This window comes from Artemia sp. Qi Xiang Cuo, chromosome 6, assembly GCF_049724085.1.
Source record: "Artemia sp. Qi Xiang Cuo chromosome 6, ASM4972408v1, whole genome shotgun sequence".
Classification (NCBI taxonomy): domain Eukaryota; kingdom Metazoa; phylum Arthropoda; class Branchiopoda; order Anostraca; family Artemiidae; genus Artemia; species Artemia sp. Qi Xiang Cuo.
Window position 1 is genome coordinate 15,282,652 of NC_142799.1, and position 23,882 is coordinate 15,306,533.

The window sequence follows — 23,882 nt, forward strand, 5'->3', positions numbered from 1 at the left end:
CCCGTTGGTCCTTTGGGAGCTCGATGGGCCTTTGGGGACCGGAGGAGGGCCTTTGGGGGCACAGGGAGGGCCTTTGGAGCACAGGGATGGCCTTGGGGGGTCCGGGGGGACAGTTGGGAGCCTGGGGGCCATGTGGGGCCGGGGGATGGCCTTTGGGGGTCTGGGTGACATTTTGGGACTGGTGGAGGGTCTTTGGGGGTCCGGAGAGGCAGTTGGGGACCGGTGGAGGGCCTTTGGGATCCTGCTGGTCCTTTGGGGGCTCGATGGGCCTTTGGGGACCGGAGGAGGACCTTTGGGGCACAGGGAGGGCCTTTGGGGCACAGGGAGGACCTTTGGGGGTCCGGAGGGGCAGTTGGGGACCGGTGGAGGGCCTTTGGGACCCGGTTGGTCCTTTGGGAGCTCGATGGGCCTTTGGGGACCGGAGGAGGACCTTTGGGGCACATTGAGGGCCTTTGGGAGCTTGGGGGACCTTTGAGTGTCCGGGGGGCAGTTGGGGGCCTGGGGGACATTCGGGGACCGGTGGAGGGCCTTTGGGAGCCCGGTGGACCTTTGAGGACCGGGGGCTTCCTTCGGGGTTGGGGTAGGAGGATTGGAACCCTTTGGGGTTGGGGTAGAGGACCTCACAACACTGTTCAAATGGAACTTGTGTATTATAACGACCACAGAGTTTCACCCTCAAATTCTCTTCTAAAACCTTTCCTAAAATCTTCTTTCAAAATGTCTCTAACTGTTTCGCCGAAATAATCCCATAAAATGGATAAAACGGTTTCGCCCAAATAATCCCTAAACGTAATTTCAGCGTGTTCCTTTGTTATTGGCATCTCTGTGCTAACGCATTTCAAATTAATAGGAAACCTTCTCGCGCGCTAATCTCTTCACCTCATAAATGTTCCTAGCTGAACTATTAGGGTTTCGTTAGAATATCAATTTATCTCTCCGACTTAAAGCTCCGTGAAGCCGTATTTAAAAATAGAATTTCTATCTCTTTAGACTCCCGCATAATTCCAAGATAACAAGTGATGTCAATTATAATTCCTGACACTAGAGATCAATGAAGCCCTATTTGAAAATAGAATATTAATTTTTCTCTCTGATCTAAAGAACGTTTATCCCTCAGACCTAAGATTAAAGAAGCCTTAATGTTTCTTAATTCTCCCCTTCGTGAATCAATAATTTCCCCTAGCTATTATGTAAATCAAGTTCACAGGTGCTACTCGTGACAGGACCACGTGGTTTATGGTTTTCAATGTGAGAAAGTTCGTGTTTTTCAAATTCTCACTGACAAAAACCATAAAACATCCAGTTTTTTCAAATTCTCACTGACAAAAACCATAAAAACATACAAAAATGTGACAAAGTTCCTGTTTTTCAAATTCTCACTGACAAAAACCATAAAAACAGACATAAATGTGACAAAATTCATGGTTTTTCAAGTGAGAAAAATTCCTGTTTTTTCATTCTCAGTGAGAAAACCATAAAACAGACATGAATTGCTGTTGACATCCATAAATGTGACAAAGTTCCTGTTTTTCAAATTCTCACTGACAAAAACCATTAAACATCCATGAAAAACATCAAATAAATCGAGCAACACATATAACCATCCAAGAAAACATACATAAATGTGACAAAATTCCTGTTTTTCAAATTCTCACTGACAAAAACCATAAACCACTTGGGTCTCGTGTCAATATATGGTGTTAAAAAAGGTGTAGGTGGCAGCAGGGGTGGGTGACACGAGTAACACCCCCCCCTCTACTATCATCCAGTATGCGGACAAATGGGGTCGACACACAAGCTAGATTTTTCAAGGTGTTGTCACGTGGTGACGGCACATTGGAACTCCCCCTCCCCACCTTAAAACACCACCTCTCCTCCTTAGCTGCGCCCTATGACCGGATATCATGGTTTTATCCGATTGAATCTTGAATCTTTCACCCACGCAAGTGGACAAAAATTTATGGTTTATTGTATTCTTTTTAGCTGTTTTGGTAGAGGATGTACGTTCTTGAAGTCATCATACATTTAGAACATTGCTTTACCGGGTGTGTATTGACAATAAATATATTTGGACTTCACTTGATTCATCTGTGCTGCACTCTCCACCATGGTCAGACAGGTCCTTGGTCCTTGGGCCAACTCTCCACCATGGTCATTGGGGGCTCCGTCCCCAAGGACTGGGCAAGCAAAATTTACCTGGGGAAATCTGGTGCCATCTTCTGGACAAGTTGTGCAAAAATAAAAATATATATCGGCCGATAACTGATATTTTTCCGATATCCGATTATGATACTGACCCTCATGTCGGCCCAATAATATCGGTCGGCCAATATATCGGTCGGGCCCTTCATACCTGATAATTGGCATTTCTACGATTTTTCTTTTGGTTATTAAGATGATTTCGTTGTTGCCACATTAAATCACAAATGGGAACAAACAGAAACTTTTTTTGTTTAAAAACTAGCCCAACCAAACGGTTGCAACACCCACAGCATCTACGTCGGATCATTGAGCAGTACAACAATAAATAGGGTAACACAACTGCCACGTTCAATAGGGCTACTGAACAAAAACAGGCTAGTGGGAATGTTTAAAGATTAAGTAATAAAAGTGACTATTTTTTATTCAGAAGAAAATAAGGATTCTATTGATATGTCAGTAGTCAAGTAAAGGGATAAATATCACAGAATAGGATAGCCTAATTAGTCTTTCTAAAAAAAAATACTTTTGAAGGTAAGCCGATTGACAAATAATTTGAAGTGTTTCATCTTGAATAATTTTAATAGTACCCATATTAATGCATAGCTTAAATTTATGGCAGTGCTTGTCTTTGTTATAGCAATCAGGAGAGTTAGTTTCTAGAGCCTCAAGATCAAGGGGAAGGGGTTACATAGTTTGACCCCCCACCCCCCCCCCCCAAAAAAAAAAAATTCCCCGACTCGTAAAAAAGGAGCAAAAATAAATATAAACAAATTTTGATGCGTTTTTCTGAAAAATACCCCTCTCCCCGAAAAAATCCTGGATTTTTTCGGGAAAAAAATCCGTTCATTTCCTGGAAAAGAATCCGTTACACACGTTCCTTGTTTTTGAACTTGGGGCCAGTAAGCGTAAAACTACATAACTGCACATTGCGATCTTTTTCATTCAAAATTGAGTTCCCGGGTTTTCCTAATTTTTTTAGACGCATATGGTTATGTAAGTTTCCACTAAGCCAATAAAAAGAATCAGATTTCATTTTTCGGGCCCTTGGTACTTCATGATTTTTCAACCTGAGTACATAAAACACGACAGAAAATGGGAAAAAAACAGCTCGTCTGGATAAAGTCCTTTGGAGAACGACTTTAATTCCAATGATTTCCAGAGTAAAGATAGGCCATAAATCTAGGAATTGGAAGTGACATATTAATTAAATTCTAAAACCGGAAAAATAATTTTTAATAAGTATTCCCTTGAAACTAATTCAATAAGAATTCCGCAATAACAAGCCGCAAGAAGACCCTGGTCAATATAAAGACAGAGTTATTGGCACGAGTCATTAATGAATGTTTGAAAATATAGACGTGCAATTTGGCACTTTTACCAAAATGAATTTGAGTTTTATAAAAAAAGAAGCCCAAGGGATCTCGATTCCCTACTTTAAATTGACAGGTTTTGGCACCTCCGAGCCAGAAAGCGCAATTTCATGTTAGCCGATGACTTTGTCCAAAAGAGAAAAGTTAAAGATACAATTAGCATTTAAACCTACACCGAAACATAAGATGCACTTGGACGTCCAAAATCAAAACACATTCTCAGCAAAAAAAGTTTAAAGCAATAATTAATTACATTAATTATTATTAATTAATTGTGCATAATTAATATGGTTAATCAAGAATAACAGTAAAGTTTGCATTTCGAATAAAGAAAAAAAAAGAGAAATCAGTACATCTGGCCCGGGTTGCCATCTCTAGTGATTTATCACTATCTCTAGTGATTTTTTATATTGCCCAAAAAATCTCTAAATCAGCACATAAACCACTAGATTATTGAAGAAAATCACCAAAAAACACTAAAATCTAGTGATTTTTTCTCATCGGGTGGCAACCCTGCACCTGGCGATTTCATAGACATCAAGTTGGCAGGAAGCAGTCAATGTTCATTTTATTAATTGTGCCAAAGATGCGTTTTGGTTTTTGAAGGTAGATATTTTGGAATTTGCCAATGAGATTAGAGACACAATTTCAAGGGTAGCATATCTCCCTTATTTGTAGACATTACTGACAATTCTTGAAAAAAAGGGTGGTTCATAGAACAGTGGAGATTCTAAAGTATGAAATTCGACCCCCCCCCCCACTGTTTGTTTCGAAATAATTTCCCGGAGCCACTTACTACCCTCTTATTAAATATGGGACAGCCACAACAGATAAAAGCCATAATAGGCATCCATAAAGATAGATAACGGACAAAGTAGTCAGCCATGTGCGCGGAGAGGGAGATTGAGGTCTACATACCCTTTCACAATCCTGGTATTTTTACAATTGTCTCAACAAGATCCAAACAATCCTCTATTTTAATGTTCTCACCGAAATTGTAGCCCCAAAATTTCTCCCCTTCCCCTCAAAAAAAAAAAAAAAAAAAAGTGTCTGGATTTGATACAGTAAAAATGATTTAAAGAGAATGAACCTTATCCTTTTTACCTGGTTGTCGTGGGACGTTCTTTCAGTCTTAGCTATAACAAAAGGATACATATATTAAGTAAAGTGAACAACGGTGAAATGAAATGATATTAACTTTAAATAATTAGGCCAAGCGAAGTATGCGTCTTTTCATTGACAGGGGGAAGGGTTACCTTTAGTTAATGGGTGCTAGCTCTGTGGTACGTCGGCATAGGCGGTTTAGGGGAGGGACAGAGGGGGCACTTTCCCTGGGCGAAGAAATTTTAGGGGCGCAAAATCCCAAATAAATAATCTAACGGTCCATAATCATTTTGTAATTTTTGAAATTTTATTGATATTTTTTGGGCGCAGTTAATAAATAAAAATAATAAGATTATTAATTAGTTAATAAACAAAATGAATTTAAAAATAAATAATAACAATTAAAACAATTAATAATAATTAAATACTTTAAAAACTAAATTGAAAATAATAAAACAAATAAATTATTAATTAATTAATAAATTCAAAATGATTTTGTTGATAAATGAAAATTTTGTGAAAATTTGGCCAGAAAGTTTGTGGGAAGCAGGAGGAGGAATAATCAATATATTGCTCCGGGCACAAGAGAGGTCAGAACCGCCACTATACGCCGGGCGCCATTTAAGAACCAGGAAATAGAAATATTCTGCCTAAAAAAAAATTCGAAAAGGGTTTCACTTACGTCTTGTGCCTTCTGAACACTAAAAAGCTGCTCAATCACACGCTGCTCTCCATCTTCAGACTTCGATGCAACAAGACTAACGACCAGTGTTGAATCTGCTTCTTTTTTCTCATGCTGCATTAAACCGCTGACTATCAAAGTAATATGAACGCTATTTGAAGCACTGGACAGAGAAACAACTGCGGTTCCGCCAGCACCAACAGCACTGGGGTCTACAGGGACTAGAAGAGCACTCAAAACTTCAGATGCTAGAGAACGGTGCCGCATTGGCGCTGTGGAGAGGATTGCCCCATCTTCGGAGACAATGGTGAACCATAGTTTTTCATTACGGAGAAGATGTCTGTATATACGAGGAATTCTTCGCCAGGCGCCACATACCTAGAAATGATAAATTCATTTGTTTATTTTTGAAAAACAGGAATATACCCTTACAAGCTCCTCGATTTTTCATGATTTTCTGAGTACTTCATAATTTTCTTTATTTTTCCCTTCGCAATAATTGTATTATAACAAAACAAGAATTATATTATAGGCTATAGTAAAAATATATAACAAATAACGACATTTATGTAGTATAATAAAATTAAATATATATATATATATATATATATATATATATATATATATATATATATATATATATATATATATATATATATATATATATATATATATATATATATATATATATATATTAAATACAAATATGCATACATTACATAATAAAATTTTTACAATAAAAATTTATAGTTAAAAATGTTATTGCAATTCTGGTTCTCCTCGGACATCCCAAAATTCTTGCCAACAAAAAACATCGACCAAAAATATACAGCCTCGGCCTCTTGATGGACCAAAAGAAATGAAAATCACGGAAACGTAGATTTTGGTACCCTACTTGATGACTAGGGCCTGCCCAAACATTCTATGGAGTACATGAGTGATAGGTATCCTTGCAATTTTTTTATGGGGGGCTTAAAAACTATGCAAAGATAACGATGTTTGGAAAAAACACTCTTTACCAGAAAAGCCTCAATTTTTCGAAAATTACAAAATTTTCATTTTTTGCGTTTTGATCTTTCAAGCGGTAGAGAAGGCAAAAACATTGGTTTTCCCCATGCGATAAACCACTCACGGAGTGAAAAGTTACCAAAACAGACCAGCTCAGACAAGTAAGAAGAAATTCAGTTCTGAGTCGGATAAAACAATCGCTAATCTCACAATTTTAAAGTGAAGCTAAATAGCGGGTAGCAGAGAAATCCCAGTTAGCGAGTTCAGATCAGGGTTGCCAAATGGACACATTTCATGTCAAAAGGACACATTCCCATGTCCCGGGACACAATGACATAAAAGGGCAAAAAAAGTGACAGATTTTAGAAATTTGGGACACAAAAGGGCAAAAAAGGAACAAATTTTGTAAATTTATGACACAAAACAAAACATTTCCCAACTGTATATTTATTTTGTTTAAAAATGTGATATTTATTTTGTTAAGAAAATTCTTGGTATTTTTTTTTTTTTTGCGCAACCACGTTTTGACAATCCTGAGGTCAGGGCTTTGAGTCCTGGTGTCGCTGGTTATTTGGTTTGGAACAGGGGTCAATGGTGTGACCCTGTCAGCTCAGCCAGAGTTGGCCCAGCTCTAAATGAGTACCTGGGGAAATCTGAAGAGAAAACACGGGAGGCGTCGGATGATTTTCGCCCAACCACGCATGGCACTCCGGGCCGAGGGCATTGAATCAGGAAATCAGTACCTGCGTAACGCAGACCTTTGGTCACCGTGCAGAAAAAGTTTTAAAAAAAAGTAAAAAATCCAGGTTTTGCCACAGATGTCGTAAGGAAATGATTTTCTCCAGAGTAAGGAATTTACACGTTTATACGAGTTTCGTGCATCCACATTATGCCATTTTGTATGAAGATTATATATTGATTTTTTTAGTTTTCATTATGTTTGATGTTAAATGGTCGTTTTGAAAAACAAAGGTTTAAAAAGCGTCTTTTGGTAAAAAAAAAAAAAAAAAAAAAAAAAAAAAAAAAAAAAACTGGTAAACCAATAACCTCTAGTTTTTGAGACTTCAAAATGGACACATTTTATCTGAAAATTACACATTTTTGGATGCTCAGGAGACACATTCATAAACCAAAAAGTTGGGAACTCTGGTTCAGATCAGTCAGCTGTTTTTCAGTTACTCACAAGAAAATGCGTAGTTTTTCGTTTGTCCCTAAAGGCAAACAAATATATCTCATTGCTGAAAATTGATAGATGACGATTTTTGTACGTAATCGGGTGTCGCTCGGGATCGAGTTGGACCATTCAGGAATTTTTTTTGGATTGAAGGGGGGAGGGTAAGCTAACCAAGATTTTGGAGGAAGGGGTAATCTGTTTCCTCTCCGGTCCTTACAAAACATTTGTTCAATACATTCTTTTATACCTGTCGTCTGTCAACTTGTTGGCTAGTGAGGTATGTGATAATGGTACTTAAATCACATATTTAGACTATATAAAATGTTCTATTACTATTATTGTAACTAATTTAATTGAATTATGAACTTGCTTTAATTTATTAAATGATTAATTATTAGATTATATTTAAATCATTGAAGAGATATAATTATATTTAAAAATTATATAAATAGTTATGGAAAAACCGTCACCATTTGATATCAGATTTGATCTGAGTTTCAAAAAATCATAAATATTTCGTGAAAAATCAGAAGTCATTTGATCAAGATGGAGGGAGGTGACAGAAATACGCCAGTAAACAGATTTGCCCAGCTTACACACTATGGAAACGTCATTGAAAGACTAAAGTATGATACCAAGTAGTTGGACAGCTAATCACCGCTTCAATAGTTAAATCACTGTAAAGTCTCTATTATACCACCTAGAAAGTGGATAGTTTCACCACTGGATTTGTCTAAATTTTTTTATCAAGTATTTGATTGGCTTAAATATTCCGACCGTATACAACCCTAACAATTTTAACTGCACTGACAACAGAGGAGCCTAATTTGAGCTAAAGTCTAAACTTGAAAATGCTGCCCAATCTTGGACATGCGATGGAACAGTAGGCTATGGATAATGTAGGAGAATAAAAATGGCCCTAGTTTCGACAAAAACCAGCGCCATCTAGCGTTTGGCGTTTCTTGGAATTTTTTGGTGTAATAATAAAGCAAAATTAGTGCAGTTATAGCACAGTTCATATAATTATCCAGTAAGCTTATCGCAGATCATTTCTGGTCTTCGTTCTCGGTGCGAACAAAAAGCTCCTCCCACTTCTTTCTGCATTAGCGGGTTTGTACTTGTTTCCGATTAGATCACAGTCTGACTTGTCTACCCATTAAAAGATCTGATGCCGCCTATGTTTCCATGGCGGGTTTCCACTTGTTTCCGATCACAGTCTGACTTGTCTACCCATGAAAAGATCTGATGCCGCCTATGTTTCTATCTGCAAAAACGTTCTCCGGAGCACTCGCACCCCGGTCCGGGTTTTTATAATGGGTGAGATAGGGAATAATCATACTGGATAATTATATAAACTGTGAGTTATAGTAACTGGCGAAATTTCTGTAATAAGTGTCTGATCCCTATTTCTGAGAAAAACAAATTAAGATGCTCAAAAATTGGCATGAAACATCAAAAGCCAGATGGCGTTAATAATCATCGACACTAATGCCAGTTTCCTTTGTTTAAATGGGATCTTAAAGTTAGAACAAAATATCTAAATCATTGACAGACTATTGTAAAACCTCCCTGCGAGGCATCAGTAAACCTCTGTTTAGTTCTTTATTTGTATGCCCTTTTTATATTGGCAGATGTAATGGTTTACGTAAATTCCAAAGATAGACGATAAACGTTGGTACATGGTCTTTATTTAATAATGTGAGAATACACATAGAGAAAATAAGGTAGCACAAGAACAACTAGCTACGACGAAGGCGAACGATGGACTGCCTTTAGAAATGAGCCAAGAATATAACTTTCCTGGAACGGAAGTTCCAGCTATTGGTTGTTCAACCATGCCTGGGAACGGACCCTTTCCCACGACTAGCTTTAGTCCCAAAAGCCCCCCCTGGACTGTTCTCGTTGACATATACCTGGCCAAATCTCTAAGAAACGAGACACCAGAAAAAGCCTTCTCGAATTTATGTTCCAAATACTTTACAGATTCTCCCCCTGTTTTAAGTTAAATTTCCCAAATTTGGCTTATCCCCTTCTCATTAAACCCTCAAACTTTAATTGAATTCAAAACATTCAATATCCTTCCCAAATTATTCACTTCTCACCTACTAACATTCTTCAGCATAAACTACTAAAGAATTACATAATATAAACACTACACAATACTTGCATAAGTAAAAACTTACATAGTATAAACGAACCACACTAACAACAGTAGTCGGAAACTGGATATTTTAACACTTCATTTTTCTTTCTATACTTTAAAATAGACTTGTTCCCCATACCCCTGAATTTGACGAGGACAAGGAAAGTTGGGATTATGTATAAACTTCGGATTAGGGCAAAAGAAATGACTTGGAAAGGCTAATTAATCCTGAAAATACCAGCGACAAATAAAAGAAATTGCACAAACTTTAAAAATCATACCATGCTGCAATGACGTTAAGATATTATTCCCAATAAAATCCTCCTCTGTAAACCTCTCTTTAGTTCTTTATTTGTATGCCTTTTATATTGGCAGATGTAATGGTTTACGTAAATTCCAAAGATAGACGATAAACGTTGGTACATGGTCTTTATTAAATAACGTGAGAATACATATAGAGAAAATAAGGTAGCAAAAGAACAACTAGCTACGACGAAGGCGAAAGATGGACTACCTTTAGAAATGAACCAAGAATATAACTTTCCTGGAACGGAAGTTCCAGCTATTGGTTGTTTACTGGCCTGAGAATAAAAGGTTTCACACGATAAGCTTTTGTCCTCCCGGAAGACCCCATAGAGAAACCATTGTTGACATATACATTGCTAACTCTGTTAGTAACGAGACACCAGGAAAAGGCTTCTCAAATTTATGTTCCAAATACTTTACAGATTCTCCCCCCCTGTTTTAAGTTAAATTTCCCAAATTTGGCTTATCCCCTTATAATTAAACCCAAACTTTAATTTAATTCAAAACATTTAATATCCTTCCCAAATTATTCACTTCTCACCTACTAACATTCTACAGCATAAACTAGTAAACAATTACATAATGTAAACACTACACAATACTTGCATAAGTAAACACTTACGTAGTATAAACTAACCACACTAACAACCGTAGTCGGAAACTGGATATTTTAACACTTCACTTTTCTTTGTATACTTTAAAGTAGACTTGTTCCCTATACCCCTGAATTTGATGAGGACAAGGAAAGTTGGGATTGTGTATAAACATCGGATTAGGGCAAAAGGAATGATCGAGAAAGGCTAATTAATCCTGAAAATATTGGCGACAAATAAATGAAATTGCATAAACTTATAAATAACGGAATAGATATGTCAACCATTGCAGTTTGATTGGCCTACCATGCTGCAATGACGTCAGGATATTATTACCAATAAAATCCTCGGGGTTTTATTGCTATGGAACGCCTCGGTTTTGACCTATTTGGTTTTGCTCTACCAACTTGTGGTTCGACAAATGGCAGTACTACTGTTGATATCTCTACATAACTATTAGCGCTACGCATTAAAACCATCCCGTGAGGAATCAACCTCATCCCACTGGACCTCAAAACCAGCCCCCTTTCCACCTTTTTTTTCTAATCCCACGGGACCTCAAAATTCGCCCCCAGGTCCGGGATATCCACCCTACCCTGCGTGGTATAAGTCCCAACTTGAATTGCAACAAAAAAAAACCATCCTATCATGCCTACGAAATATCACACGGGACTTAAGAACCAGCACCATTTTCATTGGTATCCAAACCCCCCTGCAAGGCCTCAGTACCATCTCGCAGTGCAACAAAAAAAACCATCCCGTGAGGCATCAGTACCATCCCACGGGACCGCAAAACCAGCTCCCTTTTCCTGGGTAGCCAAACCGCCCTGCGAGGAATCAGTACCATCTCGCAGTTCCTTCTCATTATCATTGAGTCCAAATTTCACCCTAGTCAGCGCAGAGAAAAAAATCATCCGAAAAAGAAGACGCGTCTCCTTTCCCCACTATCTGTTCTATCTGCTCATATTACTTTGCAGCCTTGTATGCACCACCTAAACAAAAAAATTCTGCACTATTCTCTAACAAACACCGTTTGTAGGACGGTCTGATCCCCTCCTTGAATAAATTAAGAGCAAATCTTCCAAGGACTACACCATCATCCCTGGCTTCTAAGGAAACCCTGCATGAACTTTTTAATTTTTGCATCCTTCTATAGAATAGATATACCCTTTCATCCTTAAATTGAGCCACGCCTACAAACTCTGCAACCATTTTGCCTACTATTTTTTCCCTGGGGCATATGCTACAAGTAATCCACATTTTAAACTTGACAAATTTATAATCGAGGGGAGTCAAATAAAAGAAATGGAAATATGCCATTTATCCTCCACTGTTTTACAAAATCAAAAGCAACCTTTTTGTTATATCCAGTTTTCGCCGGGTCCAATATAGGAATAATAACTGACATATTGAGATCAAAATTTGAAAAAGCAATTATTCTAAAATTTTAAATGTTTGTTTTAAACACAGCTATTTTATTACGGACGACAGATTTTGGGCAATAAACTCCACCTTTAACAACGAGGGTCTAATAAAATTTACTGGGTTGTTTAGTCGTACTAAATCACTTACGAAAGATAATATGTCTCAAATCCAATTGCAGTTGGTCTCAATTAAAACACTAGCATCAAATGAGGTCACAATTGAGAATTAATTATCGAATTCAAAAATGTTAAACATTGGTTGGAAACTGTCAAATATAGATCACACGTCGACTGTATAAAATCAGGTAAAAAAAAAACACCAAACGTAGAATGGCTAAGTGAAGGTAGCAATCAACCTGAGACTCTCAGTTGTAGAAATTTGAATTAGTAGGTAGACGCTATCGCGAGGAAATCCATATTAGGCATTGTGTAACAGCCTATTTCAAAATGTTCATTTAAAAGAAAGTGTTTTTCAAGAAGGCTCTTTGAATAGAAGAAAGTTCAATAGCTCGCAACGTTTCGATATCTTATTAATCAGTCTTTTGCAGTATTTGCAGCTCAATATCACAGCAATTTTGGTAGCTGGCGAAATAACTCTTCAATATGTTGCCAGTATTTAGCGTAAGATGTCGTAAGTACTTATAACGGTCACTCAAATGTCACTGGGAGGTTTTACCCAAGTGATATATGCTCCACTAGTTTTAACCGCTTGCCACCACTCTGTAAACCTCTCTTTAGTTCTTTATTTGTATGCCTTTTATATTGGCAGATGTAATGGTTTACGTAAATTCCAAAGATAGCCGATAAACGTTGGTACATGGTCTTTATTAAATAACGTGAGAATAAACATAGAGAACATAAGGTAGCATAAGAACAACTAGCTGCGACGAATGCGAACGATGGACTGTCTTTAGACATGAGCCAAGAATATAACTTTCCTGGAACGGACGTTCCAGCTATTGGTTGTTCAACCATGCCTGGGAATGGACCCTTTCCCACGACTAGCCTTAGTCCCAAAAGCCCCCCCTGGACTGTTCTCGTTGACATACACATGGCCAAATCTCTAAGAAACGAGACACCAGAAAAAGCCTTCTCGAATTTATGTTCCAAATACTTTACACTATCATGGATTCATTTAATCTACGGCAAGTGCTGTGCAGCAGAATAATTGTATTTAAATAAGCTTCGAAACAATCTTATTTTCGACTGAAGGTAAAACCCATCGGTCGCTGACAGTTCAGGCAACTGTCGTCAAACAGCCAAAATTTTATTGCTTATTCAAAGTCTAACTTGGGTCTTTAAAATAATATTGAGCAACATTTCATGATAAGAATAGCTTTTTAACTATCGGCCTTAACGATTAAACGAGCAATTTGCGAGTACTTAAAATGTCAAATGTGATGGCGCTTAAAAGTGAAAATAAATAATTATATAGCCACATAAGTACACACAGGTCAAACTCTTAGAGGTGTTATTAGACAATTCTTTTTGGGAAGGGGGTTAAAATAAAAAAAATCTAATGTTTCAATTTTTCCGAGGGGTTCTCCAAATCCTCAAGCTCAGTCCCCCCTTTCTATGCAGGTAGTTCGCAGTCCCCCCCCCTCTCTATGCAGGCGACAGTTCCCCTTACATACAGGACAAATTATGTTTGTTAAACTTTCTAACATGGTTCTACTTTGGCAAAAAAAATTAATTCATTTCTAGAACGTAGACGAGCACTAGAGGTGACAAATACGAAAGAGAAATATACGAATAACTGTAAACCAACACAAGTTAACACTCATCGTCTGCACTCGGACCACTCGCGAATCCAGGGAGACGGTGGGGGACCCCGAGCCTTCCAAAAAATTTTCTGGGATCCTCATTCCGTGTTTCTTTTCGGTTTTTCACTCTTTTTCTAAATAAATTTGTCAATTTGGTCAATTATTGGCGCCCTTGTCAAACTGCCTCCCCTCCCCCAAGAATTTGCTCTAGATCCGCCTTTGACTCGGACCAATAGCAGTCATTACAATAGCATTAACCAAGCATAGAACGATATGTCTACCATGTATTAAAATTGTTCTCCAGCCTCATCATACAATGTCATAAAGGGATAGGCGTGGAAAACTAAGGGAGGGCTCAACCAACAAGAAATTAAAAGTTCTACTACGCTTAATGCGAGCCAACCGGAGGGCAACCACCGCACTTGCAAGGGTCTTCGTGCCTCAGGCGTCCGTGCATGGGATTGAATCAAGATTTCAAGATGTGTATTTCTAATCAGGATATTTGACAAGTCCACATATTTTTTTTCCACAGGGGACATGATTCATGCATTCCTAAGCGCAAGGACCCCAAAATATAAATAGGCATATACCCCATTTTAAATAGAGGGCACGTAATTCCTTTTTATTATCAGGATCGTAAAGAGACAAAACGAAACATGTTGTGAAGAAGAAAAAAACGAGGATATTTCCAATTAGTGAAAAAAGGAAGGATAAATATGCAGATACTTCGGTGGAGACCTCCGTTCTACCGTCCTTAGTGCACAAAAGTAAATAGGGGAGAGTATCCGTACCTGGGACGATATTTTTTTCTTCGCCCCCAGCTCCCTCATGCTTTGTGATGAGGAAACAAAAATTTCTCAGCATATTTGCATTAACTAAGAAAGTTATCCCCAAGGTTTAAAACCGGGAGCTCATTTAGTTTTTAAGGAAATGCATTAATTTCACAACCCCCATTTTGTCCCAAGTATGGAATGGGGCTCTATAGATGGACAAGTGGTAACATACTTGAGACAGACCCTAATAGGTCTTCTTGATACATTTAATACTTATTGCTTGGTTTTATATTATTCAATTAAAAAAAAACAATCAGACACGAAATTTTTTAAGCTCATATACAAAGCTTTTAAGCTCATATTAGATTTCACTTTAGACAAGGAAAGGCGATTAAAAGTAGTTTTTTCAAATAAAAAAAAATGTAAAGACTTCAAATTTTAGTAAAATCTACTGGACTACGAGAAAAAAAACCTGGTTTTCTTGAGTATTTTGGTACCCCCCCCCCCCCCGACCAGACAAAAGTCCATTTGGTAAAACACACACAGACACCCCACTCCAAAGCAAAAATACTGGGTGCAGTCCTGGTTGAATCCCAAATAGTAAAAAAAAAAGATTATCCGGGAAAGAATAATAATATGGAATGATTTCCCCCTTTGTACAGGGCAATGAGCCTTTGGGGGAATAGTAACATGTAATATTGTATTTATATCTAATGAAGAATAAATTTATCTTATCTGAAAACAAGACAGAAACCCTGGCACAATGGAAAACAACTGCCAGTAGGCGTAATTTGAAAGTTTTTGTATAACAATTAGAGGATTATCCGTTCAATTAGAACGGATAATCCTCAATTAGAACGGATTAGAACGGATAATAAAACGTAACAATTAGAACGGATAATCCGTTCAATTAGAACGGATTAGAACGGATAATAAAACGTAACAATTAGAAGTTATCCGTTCCTTTTAGGTGATAAAAAAAGTTTTTTTTTCAACTGAAAGTAAGGAGCAGCATTATAACTTAAAATAAACAGGAATGTTTCCGTATATGAGGGGGATGTCCCCTTTGAAATACCTTGTTCTTCGCGTTAATTTTTTTAGTATTTAAAAACAGCTTTTTATCCTAATTAAACGCCTCTCGTGTTGAAAAAGGATTTTATTTTTCATTTAATTTCTGATGGTTTTTAAAATCATGTCGGAAATCTCCCTCCGTGGAAAATCTTTCATGGAAATGCCCCACTCAACGAGAGGTTTCTGCTGAAGGAAATTCCCAATTTACCCCGCGGAAAATCTCCCTCCCCACGGAAATATCCCCAAGACAATTTCAGCCCATTTGAAAATTTCCCCCGGACAATTTCCCTAGAACATTTCCACATGTAAAATTGAGTCGTAAAAGAGAAAGTAAGACAAATAAAAATAATTCTTTTATAGAAATTCTAGTAAGTTCCCCCAGGTAAAATTTTCCCTTGAAATGTCATCCCCAGAAAATTTCTTCCCAATGAAAAATTCTCCCCGTGGTAAATCCCCCCTCTCGCAAAAAACTTCCTTACCGGAAAAACGTCTGTATGCTTCCCAATAATAAATACTTTTTGTAAACAATGGGCAAATTTCATAACTTATAGCCCTTTCACCAGAAGCTGTGGGGGGCCATGTCATCCCCAGAGGCACTGTTATTTGACCTTTCAACTATGTTGAACAAAATGGCTATCTCGAAATTTTGATCGGGTGACCTAGGGGAAAAGGAGGTAGGGGAGTGGGGCTAGTTGCCCTCCAATCTTTTTGGTGACTTTAAAAGGACACTAGAACTTTTAATATCCATTCGAATGACTCCTCTTCGGATCTTCTAGGACAAACAAACAAACAAAAACTAATAAACACGCTTCAGTAGGCTAATCTTTCTTCTGGCAAAAATGCAAAATTCCACATTTTCAAATCCACCTTCAATAAGAATCCTTGAAATTTTGGGGATGTTTCCCCAATTTTTCGAAAATCAGAAAAATGTTCTCTGGATCGTAGCTTTTGATGGGTAACATTAAACTTAATGAATTTTATATATTTGGAATCAACATAAAAAGCCAGTTCTTTTGATGTATATATTGTATTTTTTTAGATACAACCTAAACCGTTTTAAGAATTTCGGTAATAAAGAATAAATGAAAAAAAAAAATAAAACCAATATCATGAAATCATTTGAGGTAACCCCCCTTCAAAAACCTGAAAACTACTTTAAAACAATCATAGATACTTAATTATCTCATTTCCAAATGCTCATTGCAATACTTTACCCAACCCCCCCCCCCCCTTCCCCATTGATAAACATATTGCCGACTTTATATATTGCTGTTATATTTCAAAATAGCGAACGGTGGACGCTGAAATTCTGCAGCGGCAAACACTAGTCAAGCGACGAAGAAAAGAATAGCAACTATTTTAAAATATAATGGTAATATATATATATATATATATATATATATATATATATATATATATATATATATATATATATATATATATATATATATATATATATATATATATATATATATATATATATATATAAGTAGACTATATATTTATCCATTGGGGGAGGGGTAAAGTGAAGAGGTGCACCTTTAGGATTTAAATAAGTAAACATTTATTATTGTTTTAAAGTAGTTTTTAGAGTTGGTTTCCTTCAAACTGTCCAATGGTTTCCTTCAAACTGTCCAATGGTTTCCTTCAAACTGTCCAATGGTTTGCTTCAAACTATCCAATGATTTGCTTCAAACTGTCCAATGGTTTGCTTCAAACTGTCCAATGGTCTTAAGTACTACCAAATTCAAACATATACTTTCAAATACAAATTTACTCGAGGGGCGTCGTTGCAATATTCGTGCCGAGCTAAGGCAGTATTTCTTTTTCTAGCCAAAGGTGTAATATCTCCAGGGCGAGTTCATCCATTTTCCGTAATACTATGGCAAAGGGGATAAAAAGCATTCAATAAAAAATTCCTCGAATTCGAGTTCCGACAGCAGCCAGATTGGGCCTGTTCTTTACCGACAGATCTTCTGTTTGTTGCTACGAAAGAAGCTTTTGAAAGAACATATGTTAATTATTCTTAATCAAGCTATCTTCTTGTTGAACAAGTCATTTACATAATCACCCGCTGGGGATTGCGTTGCAGTCATGTCTACCAAGCCGCCCGCCCGAAATAAGAGACAAACTACTAGTATATCCGTAAATGAGAAGACTAGATCGGTAATTATCTTAGGGTGTGAAAAAGTTAAGCAAAGAATCAATCCAAAATTGAGATAGGCAATATGGTAGATAGGTAACACTTAAGAACATGAAACCTTTTGAAAGGAACCTTTAAAATTCTGAAAACTATTTTAAAACAATCATAAATATCTATCCTTTTATTACAATCTGCACAGCTTCATCAACATATGTCGCTAGTTCTGGTAATTTCATCATTTTATTTTCAGTTTTGACGTACGTGTTGTGCCTTCGCTTGAATATTCCAAGCGAAGGGTCTTCAGAGATTACCTCTGCTGGGAGGATACTCCAGGTGGCGACGAATCGTCGGGCGAAGCTTATTTTTAGGTGTTGCTGACGGGGTATCGCAAAAATAACACACAAAAGAGGATCACACAAACTCTTTGAACAGACACAAGCATAAATTCGAAGCCGATTTAAGTAATCTAATTCTAAAATTGGTACTTGTGCATTATAACTAAACCAGCGCTAGATACTGTACAAGGAAACCAGACACGAAAGCAGACAAGCGGTTATTTGCTAGATAAATTGATGGCAAAGCGTGGTTTCTTTTTTAGTTTACAATATCTAAACGATTGTTTTTTTGGGGTTTAGGGGGGGGAGGTACCTAGGTTAGGTTAGGTTACGTATTTAATATATGCTATGCTTTACCCCCCACCCCTGATGTGTAAATATATAGTTTAAATTTGTTTCTAAACTATTGTATATCCATCCTATTTTATTTCATTAGCATTAACCAAACTTGACCTTTTTCGTATATAGCGCTGGTTTAGTTATAATGCACAAGTACCCTAAAATTTTGTCGAGGAAGACTTTCCATATCGTGGGACGAATACCAATATAGAAAAGAACTCTGGGCTTTGTTATCACAGAACCCGTATTTATTCCGTCTCATGTGAATCCATCTGGACTCGGATCGTTCGCTACAGGTTGGAATATTTTCCATTTAGATTCTTAAGGTAGGCTACTAAATTTAACTAAGCAAACTGATTTGAATAATAAATTTAACTAATTAGTTCTGCTTAATTATTTGTATGGTTCATTGTGGCAACACTAACAAAAATTTAGTGCTGTTTTAAAAACTTCATAATCTTGAAACAGCCAAAACATTTATGTTTATTCATACCTGAAAATTACGACTTTTGAAGATTTTTATTTTGGCTGTTTCAAGATTATGATGTTTTTAAAGCAGCACAAGATTTTTGTCAGTGCTGTCACAAGGAACGATACAAATAATTAAGAAAAACTAATTAGTTAAATTTTTCAATGCTTTTGATTAGCAACAAATTCAAACATTAACAATTTTTCTAATTTCCAAAGACAATTACACCTTCAAAGGAAAGCTACACCTTCTTAAGCCTTTTGGTGCAATACGTTTAGCTTTTTTTTCAAATGTTTCTCCCATGTTTCTTTCTTTTATTTAGCGCCCGCTATTACCAGGAAATTTCCTAAATTTATAATATTAGTTTTTAGTAGGATCACCAATCCATCTGAAGTTGATTGCATCTTCGAATGATACTGTTTCTCAGCTATTAAAATTTATGTACCTCCAATTTCGCTTCTGTTTCCAATTTCTGCTACAAAAATTTGCATACACTGATTTGTCACTTCAAAAAGCGAAAATTTCATGTAAAAAAATGATAATCAAGTCCATGTAGAAACACATTACACTCTTGGACCCACACCAGATTCCATTTGCCACATTTTTTCTACATAATTCACTTTTTTGGAGTCTATCCGGTTTTAAACTGACTTCCAAAAGCAATTCCAGCACATGTGCTAGATCGTGTCTATTAGGACCTTGTGCATTTTGTTCATTATTTTTTGGGTGTCATTTTATTATCTTGAATATTTAGGAATGAATTTAGATTTGTATCCACCCTCAAAAAGAGGAAGATTTAAATAGGCTATTACAAATTTTGAGGACCTGCTACGAAAAAAATATCATTGATTTTACATTAGTTCAAACAATCTAAATAACAACAACACATTATTTAAATATGTACAATAAAAGTAAATTTATCTAACATTTTAATAGCCCCAATCACGGCCGTACCCAGGGGGAGGGGGTTACCTGGTTAGATCCCCCTGAAATTGTGGTTTAACTCTTACAACAGTAGCAAAATGCATATAAAAAAAAATTTTGTTGGGCATTGTAGAGTTTTCTTTTTTGTAAAACCCACTCGAACAAACATCCTGGATACGGCCTTGCCCCTAATGTTATTTATTTTTAATTTAAATCTTCAAGCAAGTTCGAAAATAATTTTTTGTCACAGTCTATTTAAGTCTGTTAAGCCCTACAACCCCAAACAGCCCACAAGGTCAATTAGGATGTTTCAATTTATTTCAATGTCAATTATCATTAGAGAATTCATCTGCGGTAATTCGTAAGTCACTGTGACACTTTCCAGAAAACTATATTTACACACTCCCCCCCTTAGAATAAGCAAGTTTTGTCAATTTTTCTGATCTTTTTTTATTCTTATTTGGTTGATAAGTTAGAAGTTTTCACAGTTTCTGGGATGCGTCATCCTCTTTTCTTATTCCCAGTATTCTTGCAAAATGGTACTTTGGGAATGGAGCATGGAAAATGGGAAATTAAATACTGAAAAAAAAATGCTTCCTTGTGAAACAACTGGACCTTATAAAGATTACAAAAATAACCAACAAACTTCTAGTTTTTTCATTATCTGGTAAAATACATGCTGTTTAACTTAACCATCTTCTGAGTTACTCCAGCCAAATTCTTACACCCGAGCCACCCCTATATTACACCAAACATTGGAAAAGCCAAGATTTATGAATAGGTGGTGTTTTCCGTTGATTTTACCGAAGCAGTTGCACTCCAGAAACGAAATTTTGACATGCCAGAAATTTGGTTTGGAAAGCTTGTGTCAACACCAATCTGTTCCCAACTATGGCTTACTATTACTACTAACAACTCATCGCAGCATCAAGCCTCCTCAGGCTAACACAGCTAAGCAGGCTCCTCATCCAACCCAGTCTATTCAAAGCATCCCTCTTTAGACCATCTCAGGAAGTTCCCATTTCTCTTAAATCTTTCCTTACGACATCCTCCCACCCCAATCGAGGACGAACTGCTTTCCGTTTAGCCCACCGTAGATAGATATAGGCTATACAGTAGAAATTCGCTATCTCCACCATAATACAAAGCCAACCAAGATGCAAGTGCTCCGGAGAACGTAAAAAGATAAGCGACATTAGATTTCTTAACGGGTAGACAAGTCAGATGTCTGTTGAACTGAAACTTGGCATCACTTTGTAATGCTAAATGTTAAAGAATCTAATTTTAAATTAATTTATTTCAATGCATTTATAACAATTGGTAATTAGTAGCGTAATGTTATTAATAGATATTTTTAGAAACTACAAGTAGGTTGCAAAGTCTCGAGTTGATTTTTAAAGTATTTTGAGAAATTTTCTGCCAAAATACGTCTTCTAGGGTAATTTACACTGAATTGTTGATGGACGAGGACGTACGAGTATTTGGGCGGAGCTTTAATACGCGCCAAGACTGTAGTAGCCAACTATTACTGAGTCGTGATTATACTGTATATAATTTATATACAGTGGTTTAGCCCTAGGCGGTTTGCTGAGAAGGGTAATCTTTGGTAATCCGTCATCCTTCATCCACAGAACGTGCCCTAGCCATCTCAATCTGTCTCTCATTATAGCCCTAGAAAGTGCGATTGTACCACACTTCGTACAGCCTAGTCGCTAATACTATGTCTTTTCATCTTTTGCTAACTTCACCTTACAAACAAGAAAACTGTCTTCAAAGCTTTCATCTTTTTCAACAAAAAAAAAAACAGCTACGCATTAAATATTAACAGAAAATTTTATGCTTGAATGTTGAACATTATTCGGCTCGAGAATTTATAGAAGAACAACATAATTTTCGCAGCAATTATTGCGTAATTTTGGGTTTAACGGCAAGAGAGACTATAATGCGGCCCAGCCATTAGGTAAGAAGGTAACTGACTTTAAATACCGGGTAGACCGGGTATCGCTTTTTAGCTAAAAACGAAAGCATCTAACCAATTCGAGTGTATTTTACTCCGCCTTTTCAACAATTTTTTTTTTTAGAACAATACCCCTTTTAAGCAGATCCGTATTTTACATAGAAATTTAGATGCTTTCGTTTTTAGCTAAAAACGAAAGCATCTAACCAATTCGAGTGTATTTTACTCCGCCTTTTCAACAATTTTTTTTTTTAGAACAATACCCCTTTTAAGCAGATCCGTATTTTACATAGAAATTTCACGTTTTAAGGCAAAACTAACACGCTTAACTAATTTGAGTGTTTTTAATACCGTTTTTCACCTAGAATATATTTTCTAAAATAATACTATTTTCAATCATTTTTTTACACTGACTAAAAACGGTCTTATTCTGCATTTGTACAAATACTTGCTATAGAGGTTTTAATCTTGTTAAATCTCATTTAGTGTATGTATTGATAGCTTCGCCTAGTATCCATAACAGAAACTCCAAGAAAACAGCTGTTTTTCTGTGAAAAAGTCAGTCTATCGTTGAATCGAATTTTTTTAATTGAATTCAAATTCATGGCATGGATGGCGAAATTAGCCTTTTGTCCCCAATTGGTAGATTAGGCTATTTTCTCTTTTTTGGTGTTGGGGTCGCTTAGGATTATAAAACACTGGAAGAAAACGCTTCGTCTGTGTAACCTAAGGGCTTACAGTTAATATAATTGACAAATAATATAACTAGTTAACTAGATAACAGATAGTTAACTAGTTCAATACATAATTGATACCCGATGAAAATTAATTTTATGTTTCCATTGTCACTAGGGCACAAAAAGTTCTGAAAGGCAATGGGGAAGAAATAAATCTTCCCCCACACCAATTGTACTGACCGAAATAATACAAATCTTACTTACTTTCCCAGTGGCTTCTTTGTATTCATTGTCATTGATTTCTTGTTCTTCGAGAACCGTGCCTTCGTCATTCATAAACTGTATACCCTTTGGTTTGAAATCCGGGGTCACAGTCACCGAATAATGTAAGTTCCTACGATGTGCGGATAGTCGAACGCTGCCAACTGCTGTTGAAAATGTTGGTTGCATAGACAGGGGGCCAACAAGAACGCCAGCAAAATCTACGAGGAAGACTAGATGTAAGTCACGTAGTCACTTTCGAAATTTATTATTATTATGAGTGAATTCAAGGACACATTGCCCCAACACCAAAAAAGAGAAAATAGATGACATATTCAACATAAAAGAATCTGTCATTCGTGAACTAATGCTTGAATTTAGCATTGCATGTTTTACAAAGGATATGAGTTAAAATACCCAATGCGGCAAGGAAAACTCCTTGGGGACAAGGAGGGTTTGGTTTGGGGACTACAGTTTGGGGACAAGAGGCTAATTTTCCCATCTATGCCATATACCATGACAGCTATCGGACATTACCCTCCACAAGTATATCTCCAGCTTAACACCAAATTCACGAAATGCGTCCCCTTGTCTTTTGTGTCCACGTCCATCTGAAAATCTTGGCAAACTGGGGCCCATCCAACATTTGGGCATTGGTTCAAGCCAGGGCCATATCCAGGATTTTTGTTCGGAAGGGGAGGGGGACTTTAAAAAACAAATCAAACATTTTCTTGTATCCTTGTTGTTAAGTTTTTACGAAAAAGGCAAAAAAATTGGGGGGGGGGTCAAACCCCCTACTCCCCTGGATACAGCCTTGGTTCAAGCTCGAATCAAATACTGATACTATTCGGTTGGGATAATTCAAAAAGAGGAATGTTACACAAAACAAATTTTATTTTCCCCAAATTTATTATCCCAAGACTAAGTCTATGATATCACATAATATCCTGTATATTTGTGAAAAATGTCAAACATTTACACTGACGAGCGAGTAGCCGTCACAATTGAAATAGTACCAGGATGAGGAAATAGATATCTGACATTAAGATGAGTGGCCAGGAAAAAAGCACAAGGACATTTAAACGATTTAATGGTTGAGTTGAAATATTACGAGAATGATGAATTGAAATTTCAAGTGGTTTTCCAGAGAGTGATAAGAAGGTG

At 36.8% G+C, this 23,882-nt stretch overlaps 2 protein-coding genes across 2 annotated transcripts in view; both read right to left on the reverse strand.

The window, feature by feature from the left end:
- Positions 1–2,367, reverse strand: part of LOC148950906 (astacin-like) — a 15,092-nt gene extending 12,725 nt beyond the window's left edge. Inside the window, exon 1 of the mRNA XM_089090944.1 lies at positions 2,080–2,367. Within this exon, the coding sequence (XP_088947070.1) occupies positions 2,080–2,367 (288 nt within the window). The remainder of the gene's footprint in view (positions 1–2,079) is intronic.
- A 335-nt stretch (positions 2,368–2,702) lies between these two features.
- Positions 2,703–23,882, reverse strand: part of LOC148950907 (dorsal-ventral patterning protein Sog-like) — a 106,822-nt gene continuing 85,642 nt past the window's right edge. The window contains exons 6-8 of the mRNA XM_089090945.1: positions 22,722–22,939; positions 5,359–5,736; positions 2,703–2,711 (exon numbers count right to left, since the gene is read on the reverse strand). Of these exons, the coding sequence (XP_088947071.1) occupies positions 2,703–2,711; positions 5,359–5,736; positions 22,722–22,939 (605 nt within the window). The remainder of the gene's footprint in view (positions 2,712–5,358; positions 5,737–22,721; positions 22,940–23,882) is intronic.